At 32.2% G+C, this 19,534-nt stretch overlaps 1 protein-coding gene across 3 annotated transcripts in view; it reads left to right on the top strand.

Moving 5' to 3' along the window:
• The first annotated feature begins 361 nt into the window (after nucleotides 1-361).
• Nucleotides 362-19,534, top strand: part of LOC126743622 (aquaporin AQPAe.a-like) — a 47,812-nt gene continuing 28,639 nt past the window's right edge. Inside the window, exons 1-2 of one of the 3 annotated variants that reach the window (XM_050450808.1) lie at nucleotides 362-378; nucleotides 7,882-8,078. In XM_050450808.1, the coding sequence (XP_050306765.1) occupies nucleotides 377-378; nucleotides 7,882-8,078 (199 nt within the window). In that variant the 5' untranslated portion in view covers nucleotides 362-376. Of the gene's footprint in view, nucleotides 379-7,661; nucleotides 7,694-7,881; nucleotides 8,079-13,920; nucleotides 14,128-19,534 lie in introns of those variants that run through there. The other 2 variants (XM_050450807.1, XM_050450809.1) reach the window with 2 other exon arrangements.

Genomic DNA, 19,534 nt, shown 5'->3' with positions numbered 1-19,534 from the left:
TGCTTCAGCTTTATAAATACGGGCTATTGTCTTAAAGTGTTTGCAGCGAATCATTTTATTACCTGAGCATTTGCTTCTTACTTTTAAGCAAAAGGATTTACTTCTAAATTTATTTATTTATTTGAACTTTTTGGGTCTAAGGAAATGCTTCTTTATATTATAGAATATACTTTATAGAATCAATTTACAAACTCATTTGCCCTTTAAACATTGACTAAGTCGAAACTAAATAACAAAAATAATACAAACATGTAAAAACTTGTGCATAGTAATTATTATTTAATAAACGTCATGCAGAGTTGTTTGTTGACACACGCAAGACCTCCATTGTAGGGTTTAGAAAATCACTTTCAATTCCCTTTGAGGCTACGCTATTATGTAAGTGAATTTATTTATTGTTTTGATTGACCTACAAGGAGTTGAAGTACAAAATACTCTTTCAAAAAATTAACTATTTAAGAGAATTTTCTATTTATATATATTATATAGACATTATATAAAAAAGCAGTGAGAAAGCAGCTAAAGGTTAGTAAATATTTGCAAAAAAAAAGCGAGAATTTGTGGTTTAGCACAGAACATATGGTGATTATTGTTGTGGAACCAATGTTTTGATTGATGTGATGTACGGAAATAGACAGGTTGTCAAACAAGTGATTATATGATATTTGCGAAAATTTTGATAAGATTTGTTCGAATTTTATTACGGATAGATAAGTTAGTAATCAAATTTCTAGGTATCCTGATGGGTGATTTTGAAAGAAATAAGGTAAATAATGTTTTTTTGTAAATCATAACTATTCCAAATTTTATTATATTTTTATTATTTATACCTACTTACTTCAAAAGAAAAAAGTTGATAAGTCACGGTCCTTTTTAATTTTTCCATAGAAAACTCGTTGTCAGGCAAATATCATAGTAATATTCCAAAACAAAAATGTGTTTGAAAAATCGATATTGTCAAAGGGCGCTTTTATGGTGTTTTGAAATATTTCCTCGTTGTAATATGCCTAAAAACGAGATCTCTAAGTTAGGCAGACCTAGAACTATTGCAGAAATTCCACAGCCATGTGAATAAATCGCAGAAGAGTTTTGGTATGATTTTCTTTGTGAACTGCTAGTCTGCAGTGGGCTCAAATTCATTAAACATGTCATGTAACAATTCAACTAAAATTAATCAACTCTACAAATTTGGAGGAAATCAGGATGTCAAAATATATGTGAAACACCTATTTACATTTACACCTATTTACATTACACCTATCTCATTTCCGCACTAAATCTGAGATGTCTGAAGGACACATAATGTTTGGTAGTAGTAACTCCAATTTGTCACATACCTGAGACGATGTTTATTACCTCGGAAATATCATAAATCCTTTAATTACACCCTTGCGAGCTTGGTTTAGCTTTATAGATGATAAAGCCAGGCCCATCGTGGATGTTATCGACGAATGGGTAAAATATGACCTGTAAGAACAAACAATAATTTAGTTATTGGAATGCCTAGACGAGTTTAATGCCTTAGTAGCAGACACGTAAATACTTGTCATGTCTATTAACTTGTTGCTAGTAATTTAGTTTTAGTTTTTATTTAAAATATTATTTCCATTTTTAGCATTAAATTAAACTTGAATACTGTGTTTTTTTTAATAATTTTATTAAATATAAGGCGTGCAGGCGTGTGGAAATCAAGGAAAATAAAGAAAGGATTTTATATAAAAAATAATGTGGATTAAATGTCTTTTAGAAAGCATATATTAACTGTGATTTTAAGGAAGAGAAGTATTTCTAGCAATATCAAACTTAATCTCTTACTACTACTTTCAAATCATAATAGTTTAAAGCCAATCTTTTACATAATGATATAATAGAAGAGTCCAATTTTAACTTATTGCACAAAAACTAATTTTCAGAGTTAATAATTTAAGTACGCATTCTATTTCAAAATGAGGTTCAAACTGTATCTAACTTATTTAAATATATCTTCCTAATAAACCCATCTTAACAAGAATAATGTATATTTGTTACTTTATGGATGCATACAACCATCTACGAGAAAATTTTATCAGGCGAGAGACGCAATTAATGGTACTCCTTAGAATTTTCAAAGCTAGATTTAGCAATTTTAGATATTTAGACATATTAAGCTGACTGTTACGTAAACGTATCTAACTACACAGGTAAAATTAATTTAATCTGTTGAGTTTTTACTGACAAATTATTGGAATTCGCACAAGTACGTCACAAGAAGCTAGGTTTATCTTTAAAGATAATTCCATCGCTCTAGAGTTGTTCAAAGAGCAATTCCCGAAAAATTTTCCCAGAGAGATGTTTCTTAGAATGCCGTTCATTAAATAAATCCGCGACCCGATTTCCACATGACCTAATTTAAAGGGGAAGAAAGAAACTGGATATTTTTATTCACTAAATGTGAAAGAAAGAATTTGCCGCAAAAACGACAAACAAAAAATTGTTTCTCGCATCCTTATCGTTTGTTTACTTGAAATAATTAAATTAGTGTGTCGACTTAAAGATGTGTTCTATGTTCACTCTGGGTTCAGTCTCACTCTCTCAATAAATTTTAATAATACCGTCACACATTACTGTTCAACTTTCAAGAGCCCATATTTCTTGAACGAGTGACTCGATTTTTAAAAACTAAGCAGCGTTGTATAGGAAATGACAAGACCTTTTTAGGAGGTATTACTTGACCCCCGTCCCATTTTAAAAAAATTAGGGGATGTCACTCCCGCTTAGGGGGTTAAGTTTTTTGAAATGGTTTTTATGTCAAAAGTTGTCCCCCTGACAAACATACTTGATGTGTTTTTGGATTTTGCCGAAAAGTTTTTTCCCATCCTGTAATGCCTTGCGGTACGTTTTCGATGGGCCATCCTGTATTTGATTATTACTTCTTATACAAGGTGTCTACTATAAAAACTGCCAAACTTTAAGAGGTGATCAAACAAGTCATTTGCAACAAAAAAGTCCTATAACTTTTTTTCGAAAAGTTTTTAGTTCTTCTGGTATTTAACATTTTTTGATTTTATCAAATTTCTTTGTTTTTTTTTCATATAAACAAGAATATCTCCGTTATTCTTACCACCACATAAAATTTAGATAAACCATCTGAAAGAGAATTAAATTTTCTATAAGATGGATAAGTTTCTGAGTAGTTTTTTATACCGGGTGTTATCAGAAGTTAAAGGTAACATTTTGGAAAGTTGCAAAATTAGTGGTATCTTCTTCTAAAATTTGGTAAATAGGGACATGTTTTTTTTTCAGCAAAAACTACTGCATTTAATATGCTTTCCAATGATATACTTACTTTTGTGATAGCTATTTGTCTTCACAGCAATATCATGGGCAAAAGAAAGAAAACCACAAAAATTGAAAATTTTCAAATTTTATATTTCTTGATTGACCAAAATTAAAAAATCAAAATTTCATTAGGCAAACCTAAAATTATAACAATTGTTCAAAATGTCTTCCCTCTTGTTCAATATATTTGATGCATCTTCTTCTGACACTATCAACAACCCGTTTAAGTTCAACGCGTTTTTGTCGCATTTCATTGCAACACACACTAATTCGATTAATTAGTTCGTCTCGAGTATTAATGTTAATACTATAAACATTAGATTTTAATGTGCCCCAGACATAAAAGTCAAGGGGCGTAAGGTCAGAGCTTCTGGGCGGCCATTTTACCGGACCGTATCTTCCGATCCATTTCTCCCCAAAGCATTGATTCAAGGAATTTTGCACAGTTCTGCCATTATGGGCTGGGCATCCGTCCATTTGAAACCAAAGTTCCTGTCTAGCGGCTAAGGGGATTTCTTCCAGAAAGTCAACAAGGTCATTATTTAATAAATTTGAAAACTCATTGGAATTGAGCCGATCAGGAAGTATTACAGGCCCGAAAAGGCGACCTCTTATTAATCCTATCTATACGTTGACCCTTATCTCATGCTAAAAATATGAAACAACAGTCGCATGAGGGTTTTCTGTATGCCATATATGGTTATTTCTTAAATTTATTATTCCGGCTCTTGTAAATGTTGCTTCATCTGTCCAAAATATTTGATGCGTTCCCCACTCTTGCAACTTATTCAAGTACCACCTACAGAATTGAAGCCTCACCTCACCATCCACTGGCATAATAAGTCCTGGACTTTTTTCAAATGAAACGGATGCAAATTATTTTTTTAAAGAACTCTATGTACAGTGGAATGGTGAATCCTTAATGCAGCACCAATGCGGAGAGTACTTCTAGATCTATCTTCTGTAACAGCTCTCATAATCGCAGGTTTTTGTCTCTAGCGTTGACCATTTTGACCACCTTCTCTAATCCGCAAACCTCGAAAGAAACCAGTTTCCCCACAGCATCTGAATACTTCTGCAAATGTACTTCTATGGGGTTGCCGTCTATTAGGAAAACGAAGCGCATAATCTCTTGCTGCCTTCCGCGAGTTTCCATTTGCGACCCCGTAAATAAATAAGATATTCCGATATTTAATGTTTGGAAAACTAGACATTATTTTTTTAATTATTTTCAAATTACTTATTTAACTACTTTAAGTCGAAGTGAAAACTTAATGACGGTTCTTGTCAAATTGTAAATATCTATGCTTTTGTTTTAAAATCAAGTAATACATAGTTCGTGAATTTCCTTCTTTTGCGGATTCATTGCCATTTACAAAGGAAGGAAAACCTGCCTTTTTTCTTAAAGAATGAATATCGCGATATGTTATTTGTTTACCGCTTCTCTAATGGAAATTTGTGGAGTTGTTGTGTTAGGGAAGACAGATTTACAAGTACTCACCACATTGGTGCTTAAAAGATCAAGAAATATATTAAGGAAAAATGCGATAAAAAGTTTTGAGTAAGAGGAGTCTGATAATTAAAAACCACTTGCACGTGAAATATAAAACTAGCGGTTTAAAGCCTCTATAAATCGATTAATATGTTTATTTAAGAAACCCACAAAGAATTTTACTAAATTCCTATCGGAGTTTTAAAAGTTACATCTATTTTAATTGTCTCGCAACTGCTGTGTGTTCTCAATTTGGTTACTGGCAATCGATCGGACATTAGGACATCACACATATTTTTAATAGACTTCCCCCGAAGCGAATCAAGTTTCACGACTTAGAAGTGGTTTTTGATTATTACACGCCTTGTGAGTAAGACTTTTTGACGCGTTATTTCTATTTATTAAGTTTCAAATTATTAAAAGAATAAATAGCAGCAATTTATGTATAGTTAGGAACTCAACTGACTTAATATGTTGCGCTAAAATATATTTCCATCAAGACAGCGCTTCTCCTCACTATGTCTAAACGACGAGTTTCCAGATAAATGGATAGGGCAAAGGAGGCCTATAGAATGGCCTGCTAGATCTCCTCATATAACGCCGTTAGACGTTTCTCTATGGGGTCATTTGAACTCTATTGTGTTTACTCCCTAACCTGAAAGTTTGGATGAACTTCGTCAACGCATCATCGACAGCTGCCATGATATCTCACAACATGTTTTTGAAAATGTCCGTCAGGAATTTGAACATCGCCTATATCATTGTTTGTCCAAAAACGGGCAACATTTTGAACACTTATTGAAATAAAAACTGATATTTTCATGTTTTTGTTTTCTATCTGAACAAATTAAAATAAACAAAGATTTTTCTAATTTTCTCGAAAACAAATCGACCGATTTAAAAAAATCAAACGTCAAAATAAAAGACTTCGAAAGACCTTTTAAACAAGCTATTACTCGATACCCCTTGCCGTTTAAAATTTTAAAGGGGATGACCCTGGGGGGCAGAGGGTGAAAGGGGGGAAGTAATTTTAGGTTAGAAAGTTGTCCCCCTTGACAAACCTTTTGACGTATTTCGGCGTTTTTTTTTTTAAACAGTGGTTTTCGATAAATCCGTAGTGGGAAGCAGGGCCGTATCTGGACCAAAATTTTGGGGGGGGGGTTAGGCCAGTGACATTTGAGATATTAGGGATAAAAAAAACTTTAATTTATAAATAGGTTTTACTAAAAGAAGATACCAGTTTAAACTAAAAAACACATTTAACAAAGTTAAAATTTTAAAAATAGTAATTATAATAACAACTGAATATTTCTTTGCTTTTCCCTCGCAAAACGATTTAAGACCTCTGCGGTATCAATTAAAATATTTCTATGCACGCTTAAAAGGACAAGTCCTGTTAGCCGCTCCTGACCAGTTGAATTGCGCAAATAGTCTTTTAAACGCCTTAGCGATGAAAATGATCGTTCTGATGAGGCTGTAGATACAGGTAACGTAGTCAGAATTTGCAACAGAGTATGAATATTGGGAAACAAAGATGGATTACATGCTGATAATGCATCAACAGCATTTTTTGGCCTTTCTGCTTGAGGCAGCTTAATCCATTTTTGTTTCCACAACTGTAGTTCTGCAGATAACGTATCTAGGTCCAAAAATTCCTCATATGGTAACAAGTCTTCCATTTTTACTATGTGTGCTTCGCACATATTTGGTACTAGACAATATAACAATGAAAGTGATTTTTCGTGATTTGCAAATCTTGCAGATTTTCATCAGTTCTTCTATAAATTGATCAAAAAAAGGAATTGCAACTGTGATTCGAAAATATTCCTCTGCAGTAGGTACCATGGCATTAGAACGATTCTGCTATCGTGAAACTATTCTAGGTATTTTTATGCATTCTTCATCATCTATAGACTTTATAATAGCTTCAGATTTTTTACAAATATTTTTCAATTCTTGATCTATATTCAGTCTCATATTCCTGACCTGACTAATAACAGTATTCACATGCTCAACAGCGCTAAATAGATCAAAATCCACAGTCTGGAGAATTCTGCATAACGGTAGAGTAAAAGCAAATAAAGAGGACGCTGTTAACATACTGATAATAAACTCACTGGTCATAATAGCTCGAAGGAACTGCAAAGCTTTTGAAGAAGTTTCGATGTCTCTTACTTGTTTTAGTTCTTCTAATGTTTCAATAATGGGTTTAAAAACTTCAGTAAACCTAATTAGTCCATCATGATTTTCCACCCACCGAGTTTCACACATGGATGTTAACTTACTCCATTTACTATTTGGAACATGTTCTTTAATTTTATTTTTTAATATCTCAGTGCGCAAAGCTGATATTTTTATAAAATTTGCAATAGATTTTATTGTTCCAATACATTTTCTGATACACTGAACCTTACAGGAATGGGCAAGAGCTAAATTTAAAGAATAAGCACTACAGTGCACATATATTGCTGCTGGATATTTCTCTCTAATATAGCCTGGACACCTTTAAAACTTTAAAAAGGAAATTTAAAAAAAAGAGTTATAGTTACCAGTCGTTTCAATTTTATTTTACGTTATAAGATTTTCGGGGGGGGGGTTTGAATCCCCAAAACCCCCCCCTAGATACGGCCCTAGTGGGAAGTTTTCAAATGAACGCCCTGTATATAGTTTCTATCCTTAAACTAATCAAATTAAAATACTTCCATAACTATTTTCCATATTTCAACTGAATTAATAATAACAACAGCTTTAATTATTATATTGGCTTTATCTATATTACTCCTCAATTAAAATTATGATCTTATGTACGTAAAATTTTAGTTGCTTGTAGAACGTTTATCCATATTAGTGCTTAAAAAGACCTTAAATGATAAATAATTATAGGTAAGCGCTTTTTTTAAAATTCATCGATATACATCTACATATATTAAAAACACATTATGGAAACCCTAAAACTCTTTATTTCTAAATAAAATATCTAACTGCAGGTTTATTTTATTGATTTTAAAATTATTGTATATTGTATCCAGGCAATTACATAATTTTTTTTTTACCATATTATACATGTATAGGTCACCCTACATAATTATCAAATCAAGATACGCGGACGCCAGGCACCTGGTATACCATTTCCTGGAGATGGTGGACCGTCAGTTTTTGCAGAATGGGGTGGTAAATGGTAATCATGTGGGAGTGGCTGTGATTTCCACCGCGGATAACCAGAAGCAGCAGCACCAAAAAATTACTGAAAAAGTCGAAAAAAAATCAGGTTAGTATATAAATGCAAGTGAGATTTCTTAACAATGTGCTAAAAATAGGGAAAAAAAAGCTTTTAGAGTCGGCATTACATCAATCCGTGTGCTTTTCGTCGTATTACGTAGGTAGATGTTTAGCCACAGATATAAATTGAAATAAATGTGAGGGGAATGTATTTTTGAATGGTAAATTAGACTGTAAACATGAGCATCTCGTGACCTAAATTGATGTTTTTTAGTTGTTTTTTTTAAACCAATAGTATGCAGGCAAATATACAAAAAAAATTAGTTAATAATATAATTTTAAACAATCAATAGTTTTTAACTATTTTCTGAAAATCAAAAATTATTTAATTCAAAGGTACTTGAAATTTAATTGGATATTCATTTTTTAAAGAAAAATAAGTCCTACTGGAACGAGTAAATTTCCTTATTTAGTTTTTGGGAATACTTTTGATTCAATTTATCAATTTTACGCCACGAACATCATAGATCAATGAAACTTTTATGGTAAGAACTTCAGAAATTATGATTACAAACTAGTTTTGCTAAGGATGTTATCTTCGGTAGAAGATTGAAACTTTTAAGAGAAGGGCGAAGGAGGAAGATTAAAACTTTTAAAATTTTTAGTCTTCTTCCAAATATGACATCGTTAACGAAACATGTGTCGAGAATAAACTAAAGAGTTTTGGTTAGTGGAGTATTGGACACCAAAAGTTTTAATCATAGGATTACTTAGAAACTAAGTTATCATGTAAGTAACTTGTGCATCAAACAGTTTGTTTTGCTATTTATCGCCTAAAAGATTTGACAAACCAGGACCCAATTTTATCATACTACATTGCTGACTTTGTATGACGTATAAACTATGGTCTATCTTAGAAATACTAATTTGTGTTTAAAAAGGAATTTAGATAGGTTCACAACCAAGGATGAAATTCGTTCATTATAATTCAAGATTTAACAACAATTACCTGATCAGAGTTTAGGCATTGTTCAGGGTGGAGTGTCATATTATTAACGGAAAGAAAATAAAAAATCCAAATCTTTACTGTTTCGTAAAAACTTTAATTAGCTCGAAACGTTTTGGCTATTAGCATCGTCAAGAGCAGTTTTGTTCATATGTCTCTCTAAGGTATTCTAATAATGGTTGATGATAATCATTAAAATAAAGTCATAGTTGTGTTTTATCAATCTTTGGCACTCGAATCTCGACTTTGGCACTTTTCTTCACAAGAGTATTGGATTGCATTTTATTTCAGTTAGATACAAGGCGCAATGCTATTTTACTGCTAGACTTAATTGTGTCTTTTGGCACTCAACATAAAAGCTTTAACAATACCAACAAAACTGAATCGAAACCCGTAACGTTTCGACCAATCACTCAGCAAGTTTTAAATAATTCTAATTAGTTCTATAGAAATAATAAATCTCTTAATTAATTCTATAGAAATGTAGAAGGATGCTTCTGGTTCTTTCTTAATAAAGATGATTCAGTGTAGACTTTGGCTGAGATTTATAGATGAATTAAAAAGTGCTTTTCAGAACTCATTCCCTGAAAAAACTTACCTTATTTCAAAAACTTATTTCAAAAAACATCAGCCACAAAAAAACCCATGGTTCTCTGATTTTTTAAAGAATATGAGAAATAATCTCTTTTTCCATAGTAAGATTTAGAACGTCTTAAAAACAAACATTAAAAACTACAAAGCATGAAGCAAATGATAGGCTTATTTTCATTTCAAAACATCCTATAAAGTCCATGTAGAATATCAAAAACAGTCAACGTGGGGCTAAGAAGAAGCAAAACTTAATAACCAACATCTCATCTAATGATTTTTTTGTCCACAATGCCCATAAAATCATGAATGATATTCCACCAGCCATGACTGATCCTCTCATTCGCCTTTATGATCTTAATCTACCATTGCATGACTCCAAATTTTGCTTTAGGAAAATTTTAACACATTAACACAATTAGTCACACCAATTTTTAAGAAAGGTGATATTACTGAAGTGACCAAATATAGACCAATCTCTTTATTGTCTGTATTTTCTAAGATCTTGAAGAAGTGTATGTCTCAGATGATCTTACATTACTTTGAGTGGCTTATTCTTTTCACGAATAGCCAGTTGGGTTTTAGGGAGGAAAAGAGTACCACAATGAGAGTTCTCAGCCTGGTCGTCGAGGTCATGCATTCCTTCGAGGACCGCAGTCATTTAATGGCCTTGTTCTTTGAGTAGCCAAGCGTTTGACTGTGTCACTTATGCCATTCTTCTTGAGAAACTAAAATAATATAAGTTCAGTGGGAGCAGCATTTCTCTTCTATGCTCATATCTGAGTAACCGGACCCAGATGGTGAGGATGAACTTGTCCGCTTAGAGGGAGATGGTCATTGGAGTCCCACAGGAATCAATCTTGGGGCCACTGCTTTTCTTGATATCTATAAATGATTTGCCTCCTAGGGTGGGACCTGTGAACTGTCCTAAAGTGAGGTTCATTAGAATTTAACTTCACCCTAAACTAAAATGGGATACACACATTGATAAGGTGCGATTAGGCTGAAAACTTCCATATACATGCTTCGCAGTTTGTGCTGTCGTGTCAGAACGTGTAATGCTTACTTCCTACTATACCCTTTTCCACTCTCTTATGACATATGGTATTGTCATTTGGGGTAGTGCACCACTGGTAGGCATTGGGGTAGTGCCACAGCGAAGGACTATTAGAGTACTGATCTATCCTACGATAATATGATAAACTGAAAAACTTTATAGAGTTGCTCATTCCCTGAAAATCAGCTTAAAAACTGTAACCGGTATCAAAGTATCCAATGATCAAAATGCACTGCCTTCAACACCTGGAATAAATAGGTCTCGAAGAAAAACTAAAACCCTCGACCTGAATGAGGATCCCAAAATAGAAGTTCGGAATGTATTATATAATATGTATGCACAAAGTAAGTTATATATTTAAAAAAATGGCAAAAATTGTATATTGTTACTATACTTTCAGAGAAACATGTAACCATACAACGGCTTAAGGAAAAGCTATGCCAAAAAGAAATAGTTAATATAAGCTATGGATCTCTACGAACCCTGCTTTGTCATTTGGGGTTTAAATACAAGAAAGATGATAACCGAAAACCACTAATGGAGACACCTAATATAGCTTTAATGAGAGCAGCATTTTCCAGAAAATATATGGAAAATAAACATTCAGAATTTACACGTCCACTAGCCTTTCCCGATGAAACATGGATTTTCTCAAAGGGCAACAAAATGAAATCATGTCAAGATGATAATGTAAAGAGTGTTCGTAGACCAGGTGCATTTGATGGAAAACGCTTCATTGTATTACATGCTGGACACAAAGGTGGTTTTATAAAAAATGCCAGTTTGGTTTTTGCTAGTAAATCGAAACTGATAAAATATTTATCATGGAGAAATATGAATAGTGAAAATTTTACAAAGTGGGTAGAAAATCAATTAATTCCAAATTTAGAAGAATCATCTTTAATTGTAATGGATAATGCTCCATATCATTCAGCTGAGTTGGAAAAGCATTCATCATGTTCTTGGAAAAGAGGTAAAATTGTTGAGTGGCTCGAGCAGAATGAAATTCCATTTGATAAGCAGATGTTTAAGGCAAAATTGTTGAGCTTAGCAAAGTTACACAAAAAAACCGAAGAAATATAAAATAGATCAATTACTACAAGCAAATGGATATGAAGTTTTAAGATTGCCACCCTACCATTGTCAGTTCAATGCTATTAAAATGATTTGGACAGATACAAAACATTATTATAATACACATATTGGTGAAGTTAGGCATACAGATGAAAACGTTTTAGAAATGTGGGAAAAAACCTTAGTAAAATGTACTCCAGAAGTATGGCAAGCGAAAGTGTGTCACACCGACACACTAATTTAAGATTGGTATGACCGTGAAGTCATCATCGAAGAAGTTCCAGAGCTTATTATCCACCTAACCAATGAAAAAAGTGATATGGTATTACGGGAGCTTGATTAAATCAAATTCTTTATCCATTTAACGGTTCATCTCATCTTTTCTGTCGCTTGGTGTTCAACTCAAAGTCGCAATCTTTTCAGTTGATGAGTTGCGAGTCCCCTTAAAAAAAATCTCCTCTTTATGCTGATGTTTCCAATAATCTGACTATCTGGATAAGGATTCCTCTTATTTTGGGTCAATCTTATCCAATCCGTATATATCCAAAACTTTTATGTGCCAATCATTAAGTATTGAATAGCGCATATTCTATGTATCAAATGTTAGGATTTTATTTTCTCCTTTGAACTTGCCTGAGAACCACTGCATCGATGGTAAGATGTTTACAACCAAGAGAAACTCTTTAAAATGCTTTTTGCTCTTTATCGAAAATGTTTTTGTGGCAGTAGCTCTTCTCATTTATTAGAGCTGTAAACAACTTGTAAATTGTCGACAAACAGGTGATAGGCCAATAGTTCTTAAGGTCCATTGTGTCATCGTTTTTGAAAAGGAAGAAAGTGTTTCCTTCAGAGAGATTTAGATATTCTCGTAGGATCTTGTAAACTCCTACTCAGCGACATAATTGTGGGTGGATGACAAAATTCTCTATTCGAAAATTATGAATTCTTTCTGGACCTAGCGGCTTCCAAGTCTGTGTTCTCTTTATATACCCAACTACATCAGCTGCATCTCCCGTCTCCTCAACATTCAAATGCTTCTTCAATATAGTATCTAACCATGTTGCAATTGTTGAATTTTTCCCTTCAAACCAAACACTCTTCCAGTATACTTCGATCTTGTTACCATCTCTAGCAGAAGCCTTTTGATATTCCTCTTTCCAGTCTGCGGAAAAACCTCCTTTTACTGGAGTTATACTTGCTGCTTTGCTCCTGTTTGATGAGTTCGTTATATCTTCTCAATCTTGCTTTCTATTTTTTGATGTAAGTTGATTATTGTAGTTTAAGAGGTCTTTAAGCATCAACTCTATTTTAGCGTTTGTTGTTATATCCTTAATCTTTCTGGAGATTTTCTTCTTTTACCTTCTAGGTATTCTCTAATAATTTCCTTTCCACGTCGGTTCCTTATTTTGCTGATGATGGCTGCTTTATCGTGGAAAATAAGGCTTCTGAGAGTTACGCTTTAACATTACTGTTGCAACACAATATATTGCAAGATAGGATATCTCACAAGGTGTGGTTTCTACTGAGGTACTTATATAGCATATTATCAATGGTAGATACTGCTGATCTCATCTTCCATACCTTATGACGAATTGGAAGCCTAGGTCTTTCTTATGGAGTAGTTTCCTTTTGATATGCACCTTATTCAAAAATTGGTCTGTCGCTTTCTGTTTCTTAAGTTGTTGGTCTAGATGTTGTGCATGTTGATCTGCTCGTTGACTGATATCTTTATTTTCAACCTTTTCTAGTTGAATTATTATTATTTATAATAATATTACTGTTATCGTTTGCATATTGCTATTATCTATTAAACTGATCAAAACCTTACTGAAGCCCAAATACTATCTCTCTAATAACGCAGAAAATAGAATACAAATACATTAAAAATCATAGTTTTTCTGATAACATTATATTTTACGCGAACTATTTATTGCTCCAATGTACGATACTATTTGACATTGACTTTGTTATGTATCATATTCTTTTACGACCCACACACAAAAGCCAACTAATAATAAAATTAAAACGTTCATGTATATCACCTACCAATCATATTAATGAATATTCACGCGGTATATATTTTAATTCCTATCGAACGTAAAAAAAGAAAAACAAAGTTCAAAATGTCGTAACAACCGCGTTTCGCTAATAGATACCGCGCCGCTGCGACTTGCTGCTTATTTTGAGTAGCGCTCTTGGGGTTATCTCTACTATAGGTTAAATTTTTTTTTCAGTTTAAGACTTCGTATGATAAAAGATTTGGATTTAATTAAAATAGGGTCGCGGTATCGAGTGGAGTAAGATCGGGTGGTCGAGGAGGATATAGTGTTTGTGTTTTTGTCTTGAGAGATATTGCTAATATTATGGCAGGACGTAAGTTAGAGAAAAAATGTTCATTATATTATGGATTTATAGTTTTAAGTTTAGGTTTTGAGTTCCTATTAAAAATACCGTTGTTTAGTGCAGGTCACCAATACAGGATGTCCCCAAAATATCTTTACAAAATCTCACCACAAATTCTTGAGATCAAAATAGGACAATTTAAAGTAACTTATCTTAGTAGGTTAAAAAATGAAAATCGAATTTTTTAAAATTTATGCAATTTTATGTAAAAATTTAACGTACGGTTTTTTGGGATGCGAAACTCGAATGTGCACATCCTTTCACTGTGGTCATCAGAGGGCGGTTTACACTGCACCTCTAATGCTTCTCAGTGTAGTTTCTTACTTTGTTAAGAAAAAAACAATTTCCTCATCAATTTTAAACAAAAAAAGGCTCTTTTGTTAAAACCCTAAAGTTAGCTCTTTTGGCGATAATTCGGTTTGTCGATGTTGTATGTCACAACAGTACATCCAAATATTTTAAATAAAAAAAATTAGTTCTAATATTTAAGCATTATTTAGGCACGAAATTAATTTTTTAAGCAATACGCATTTTATAAAAATTGGTCAAATTGTTTCCCATTTTTACGAATACAAAGATTTTGAAATTAAAAATTAAAATTAACTCTCTGCATAACTCATTTCCCGAAGATTAGTAGTTATTTATTTTATGTTGTTTATAGCTTCATAAATCACACTAATATAAATTGTTAAACTTTGACAACATTTAAATTTCTATTGCTTTCTTTATCATTTGTCGTGACGGCTATACAATATAGTACTTCTAGAACGTGTTGAAAAACAGCCGGTAATAGGTATCAGGTGAATAGATCTAGAAATGGGAGTATCCAAAAATGTCGTTAATAAAGTGATCTAAGAGTTGTTCTATCTAAGACGCCATTTCAAGGTCTCTTACTCTAAGATCCTGCAATACGCCTAAATGTTTGTAATTTCGTTCATGTACAAAGAGAAAGAGACTTTAGTAATAATATTCAGTTTACTGGCTAAGCTTGTGTCACGAGGAGAGGGGTACATAATTTTCATATTGAATACGTATATGTTGAAGAAAATCCACGTGCAGTAAGAGAACACCATTTCAAATACAAATTTAAAATTAATGTATGGACTAGTATAGTTAGTAATTTTATTATTAGTCCTGTAATTCTTCCTCTAAAATTAACAGGAGAGATTTATCAGCAGCATCTACAAAATACTTTGCCTGATTTATCTTGAACCTCGCAGAGATAGGTGGTTTATGCATGATGGTGATCCACCACATTTAACATTAGATATCAGAATTTATTTTAATGATCGGTATAAATAAGTGTATAGATAGAGGTAATAATGCTCCCGTAAATTGACCCCTACGTTCTCCAGATTCGACTCCTCTAGATTTGTTTTTTGGGGACATATTTAATCCGTGGTATACAAATGCAATGTGAAATGTTCTCTGATGACCACAGTAAAAGGGTGTACGTATTTGGGTTTCACGTCCCAAGAAACCGCTAGATACGATACGAAAAAATATTCATAAGTTAAAAAGAAATCGATTTTCATTCTTTAACTTTACCGTTCTGTAGATCGAAATCAGAGCAATTTGGGACTAAGGTAAGTTGCTTTAAATCGGCTTATTTTGATCACTGGTGGATAAAATATCTGGTGGAATTTAGAAAAGACCTTTTGTGGACATCTTGTAGACACTGTTTACGTAAAATGTAGGCTTTTCGTAAATTGAGAATATTTATTATTTTTATCATAAATATTATTCAAAGGGTAAGTAAAAATGCTTTGGTCATTCTCCACTAAATTTATTTAAAAATTATTCATCGTACATGTTTCAGACATATAACATGTCCATCATCAGGGATCCAAATTGAGGGTTTTCGTCAATACATATAAAAAGCTATAGTGCCTCTGGCAAGGTCAAAAGGTTAAAATCACTAACAATTATTAATAAAAATGGCATATTAAGATGCATGAGAAAGGAACTAAAACTGGATCTACTTCTATCTTAGTCCCTTTCTCGTGCATCTGAATATGCCATTTTTATTCATTGTTAGTGGTTTTAACCTTTTGACCTTGCCAGAGGCACTATAGCTTTTTATATGTATTGACCAAAACCCTCAATTTATATCTCTGATGATGGACATGTTATATGTCTGAAACATGTAGGATGAATAATTTTTAAATAAATTTAGTGGAGGATGATCGAAGCATTGTTAGTTACCCTTTGACATATTAACTCCACTGCAAGTATGGACTACTACAGCTATAAATATTATTATTAACTAAAAAGAAACACATGCAATACAATGCAATAAAAGACATTTGCGGAAATAGAAAGAGAGCCCTAAACCATAACAATTCTCTAATAACTTAAAAATATACTATGAGTATTATAGACATTTGCACTTAGCCTAAATGAAACCTTTTAGCAATATATTGTAAAAAATCCTGAAACATTCCTGGGATATCACAAGAAAAAATTAATGGAATGTCATATTTTATTATAAGTAGCGAAACAGCAATAAAAAAATTGGTTAATAAATGTGGTCAAGAGAAATTGCTGGACATAATTTTAAATTTATGTGCTAGAGCCGTGATTGCTGGTGGAAACTAATGAATGTATAGCAAATTAATCCTATTTTTTTATTATGATATAACTATTATGTCAATCTACATAAATTTCCCAGGAAGAATTGGAACAAGAGAATATTTTTAAATAACGCCTACTTAAGGACTACTTAAATCAATACGCCGAAGAGGCTATCTCATTTTATTCATCAAACTTTTTTTTTAAGACCAAGTTTTATTATATTGTCTTATATTTATACAAAATTAGAAAATTTTTTCCCTGCCTTCCTACCCCCATCTTGATATTTTATAGCAAAAAAATTGTAAAATTGTAGTAAAATGAACGTGATATTTTTATGTGGATAATTTTTAGGAAACAGTTTTTTATTTGATATTAGCATTTATGCCTCCTAGCGACAGAGGTGTAAAAGACTTTACAAATTGACGGCAATTTACCTTGATCACACTATTCATTGCTAAGATGTAGTATCCCACCAACTTCTAATAATTTTTTTAAAATTATTATTTGTCAAAGAAAAAGCAATGTTTTTTTAGTTAATATGTATATTTATTTATTTTACTTTCATGAAAATCACTAAATAAATATCACAAATAAAACAAACTTTTAAAATGTATGCCTTTTTTATTTATTACATTTCCAAGTATTTCTGAATTAAACTTCTTGAGTTTTATCAACAATGACACCCACTTAGTATTAACGAATAGTCTAAACAATAATAATCATAATAATAAAGACTGTATTTTCACAATTTAAGTTAGATTTACAAATACTTATATCCCAAACATAATTGTACTATTGTGAAAAGAGGCGATGTTCAGATGTAGAAAACCTATACGAATAGGTTTATCTACCCTGCTCTACTTATTTATTCTAAAATATTAATTTTTTCTGTATACTTCAATATTTTATTTAGATGTCCAGGGAAGGTTTAACTGAAACTGATGAAATGGAATATATGATATTAATGGGATGTATAAGGAATATATTTATATTGTTAATAATATTGTAAAATTATTTCTAAATGTACAGGGTGTCTCATAAATGCTAATGTTGAAAAAGGATAAAGGGATCATTTATCATAAAAAAGTTGATATAAAATATTCGTTTCTCACAATTGCAAGTAATTTTTATGTAAAAAAAAATTGATAAAGCTGAAACTATTCATAATTGGATGATTTTAAATTAAGTGGATGTTAAATTATTAATTTGATTAAACAAAAATATTATTATAATAATTATTATTCTAAACTTCACCCGGTCATTCTTTGGTATCCTGCTGGAAAAACACTTCAGCTGTTTCCATTCCTGCATGTTTTTGGAGAGCTTTGTCAATATTATCTTCAAGGCCGAAAATACCATTGGAACTGTAGACACTTTGTTCAACTGACAGATCTGCTTCAGTTCTATAGCCAGGTTTTCATATTTTGTAATTTTCTTTGTTTCCGCTTTGCCGAGGTTGTAAGTAATTGGCACTGCTACGTCGATAATACTCAAATAACACAAGTCTATCCAATGAACATCCAAAGATTTTCTTTTTTTTGAAATATGAATGTTCACTTGACACCTGTTTAAACTCTAAAAAAAAACAATGGATGTTTATAGGATAATACAAATGTCGCAAACTTTGCTAGGCACCATTGAATACAATTTTTCACTGGGCAGATAATTTGTTGATCCAAAGGGTATATAAAATAGAAAGTCCAATAGATAATAACTTTTCCTCATCCATAAGATAAAATAATTACGAAATAAAAAATTGATTGAGGTCCAATGCTACATATATTTCGGTGCCAAATGTCTATTGGAAGCCCTTACAGTTGCGAAACATCCCCATTAAACGGTACTACCTTGGTTCTCAATTTAAGCACTTCCATTGGAATTATCCAATGTCGAATAGCTTTTTAATATTCTTTGACCCATGACTACTTATTTTATTGAAGCCATGAGAATAATATATTTGTAAATCTATAAGACATACAACATATTCATTAAAATTAAAACACAGTTTTCGAAGAGAGATGGACGTCTAATGAACCTAGAAAAATAGAAGTCAAGTGGCTTTTCATTTTTTGTGAATTCATGGCTTGAAATTTACCTGAATCCATCTAATGTCCTAGATATTTATGAAACTTCTGATGGATGTATAAAAATATGAGTTTCATGACCTTCCATTAGTTCATTCATATTTGTCCAATAATTTTTCCACGGCACGTTATGCGTATTCATCAAAATGAAGACAAATCTTTTGACCAGTAATGGATGTCTGATGTACCTTAAAAATGTGATGAGTCTAATGGCTTTTAAAAAAATTTATCCTCAGGTAAACTAACTATACTTTTCAAACATCTTTTGGAAGGCCAATAAAATTCCATTAGATATAAATAACTTAAAATCCATTGGCTTGTACAAAATGTCGTCATCTAGAGGATGTCAATAACGAATTTATGGACACTTTTATAAAAGGTAAAAAACACGAAATCTACAGCATCACAAATACTACTTTTTCGAGTTAATTTATGGACAGTTCGACCTAGTTTGGACCAATGCAGGACATCCATTGGAGGATATGTGCTGTTTGAGTGAGACTAGTTCTCCTGTTTTTGTTGATAATAACAATGTCAGGTCTATTGTAGTCAACTGTCCTCTCAGTCGTTATTGGTCGATCCCAGTATAGCATCATTGCAGCTGTTTGTAAAACTGCTTGTGGCTCATATTTATAATACAGTGGACAGGTTTCAAGAAGACCATTTTCGAGACCCATTTGTTGGTAAATAATTTTAGCAGCTTGATTGTGACGACCTAA

The sequence above is a fragment of the Anthonomus grandis genome, chromosome 13, assembly GCF_022605725.1.
Source record: "Anthonomus grandis grandis chromosome 13, icAntGran1.3, whole genome shotgun sequence".
In the NCBI taxonomy this organism is placed as follows: Eukaryota; Metazoa; Arthropoda; class Insecta; order Coleoptera; family Curculionidae; genus Anthonomus; species Anthonomus grandis.
This window is presented reverse-complemented; position numbering and strand designations above follow the sequence as displayed.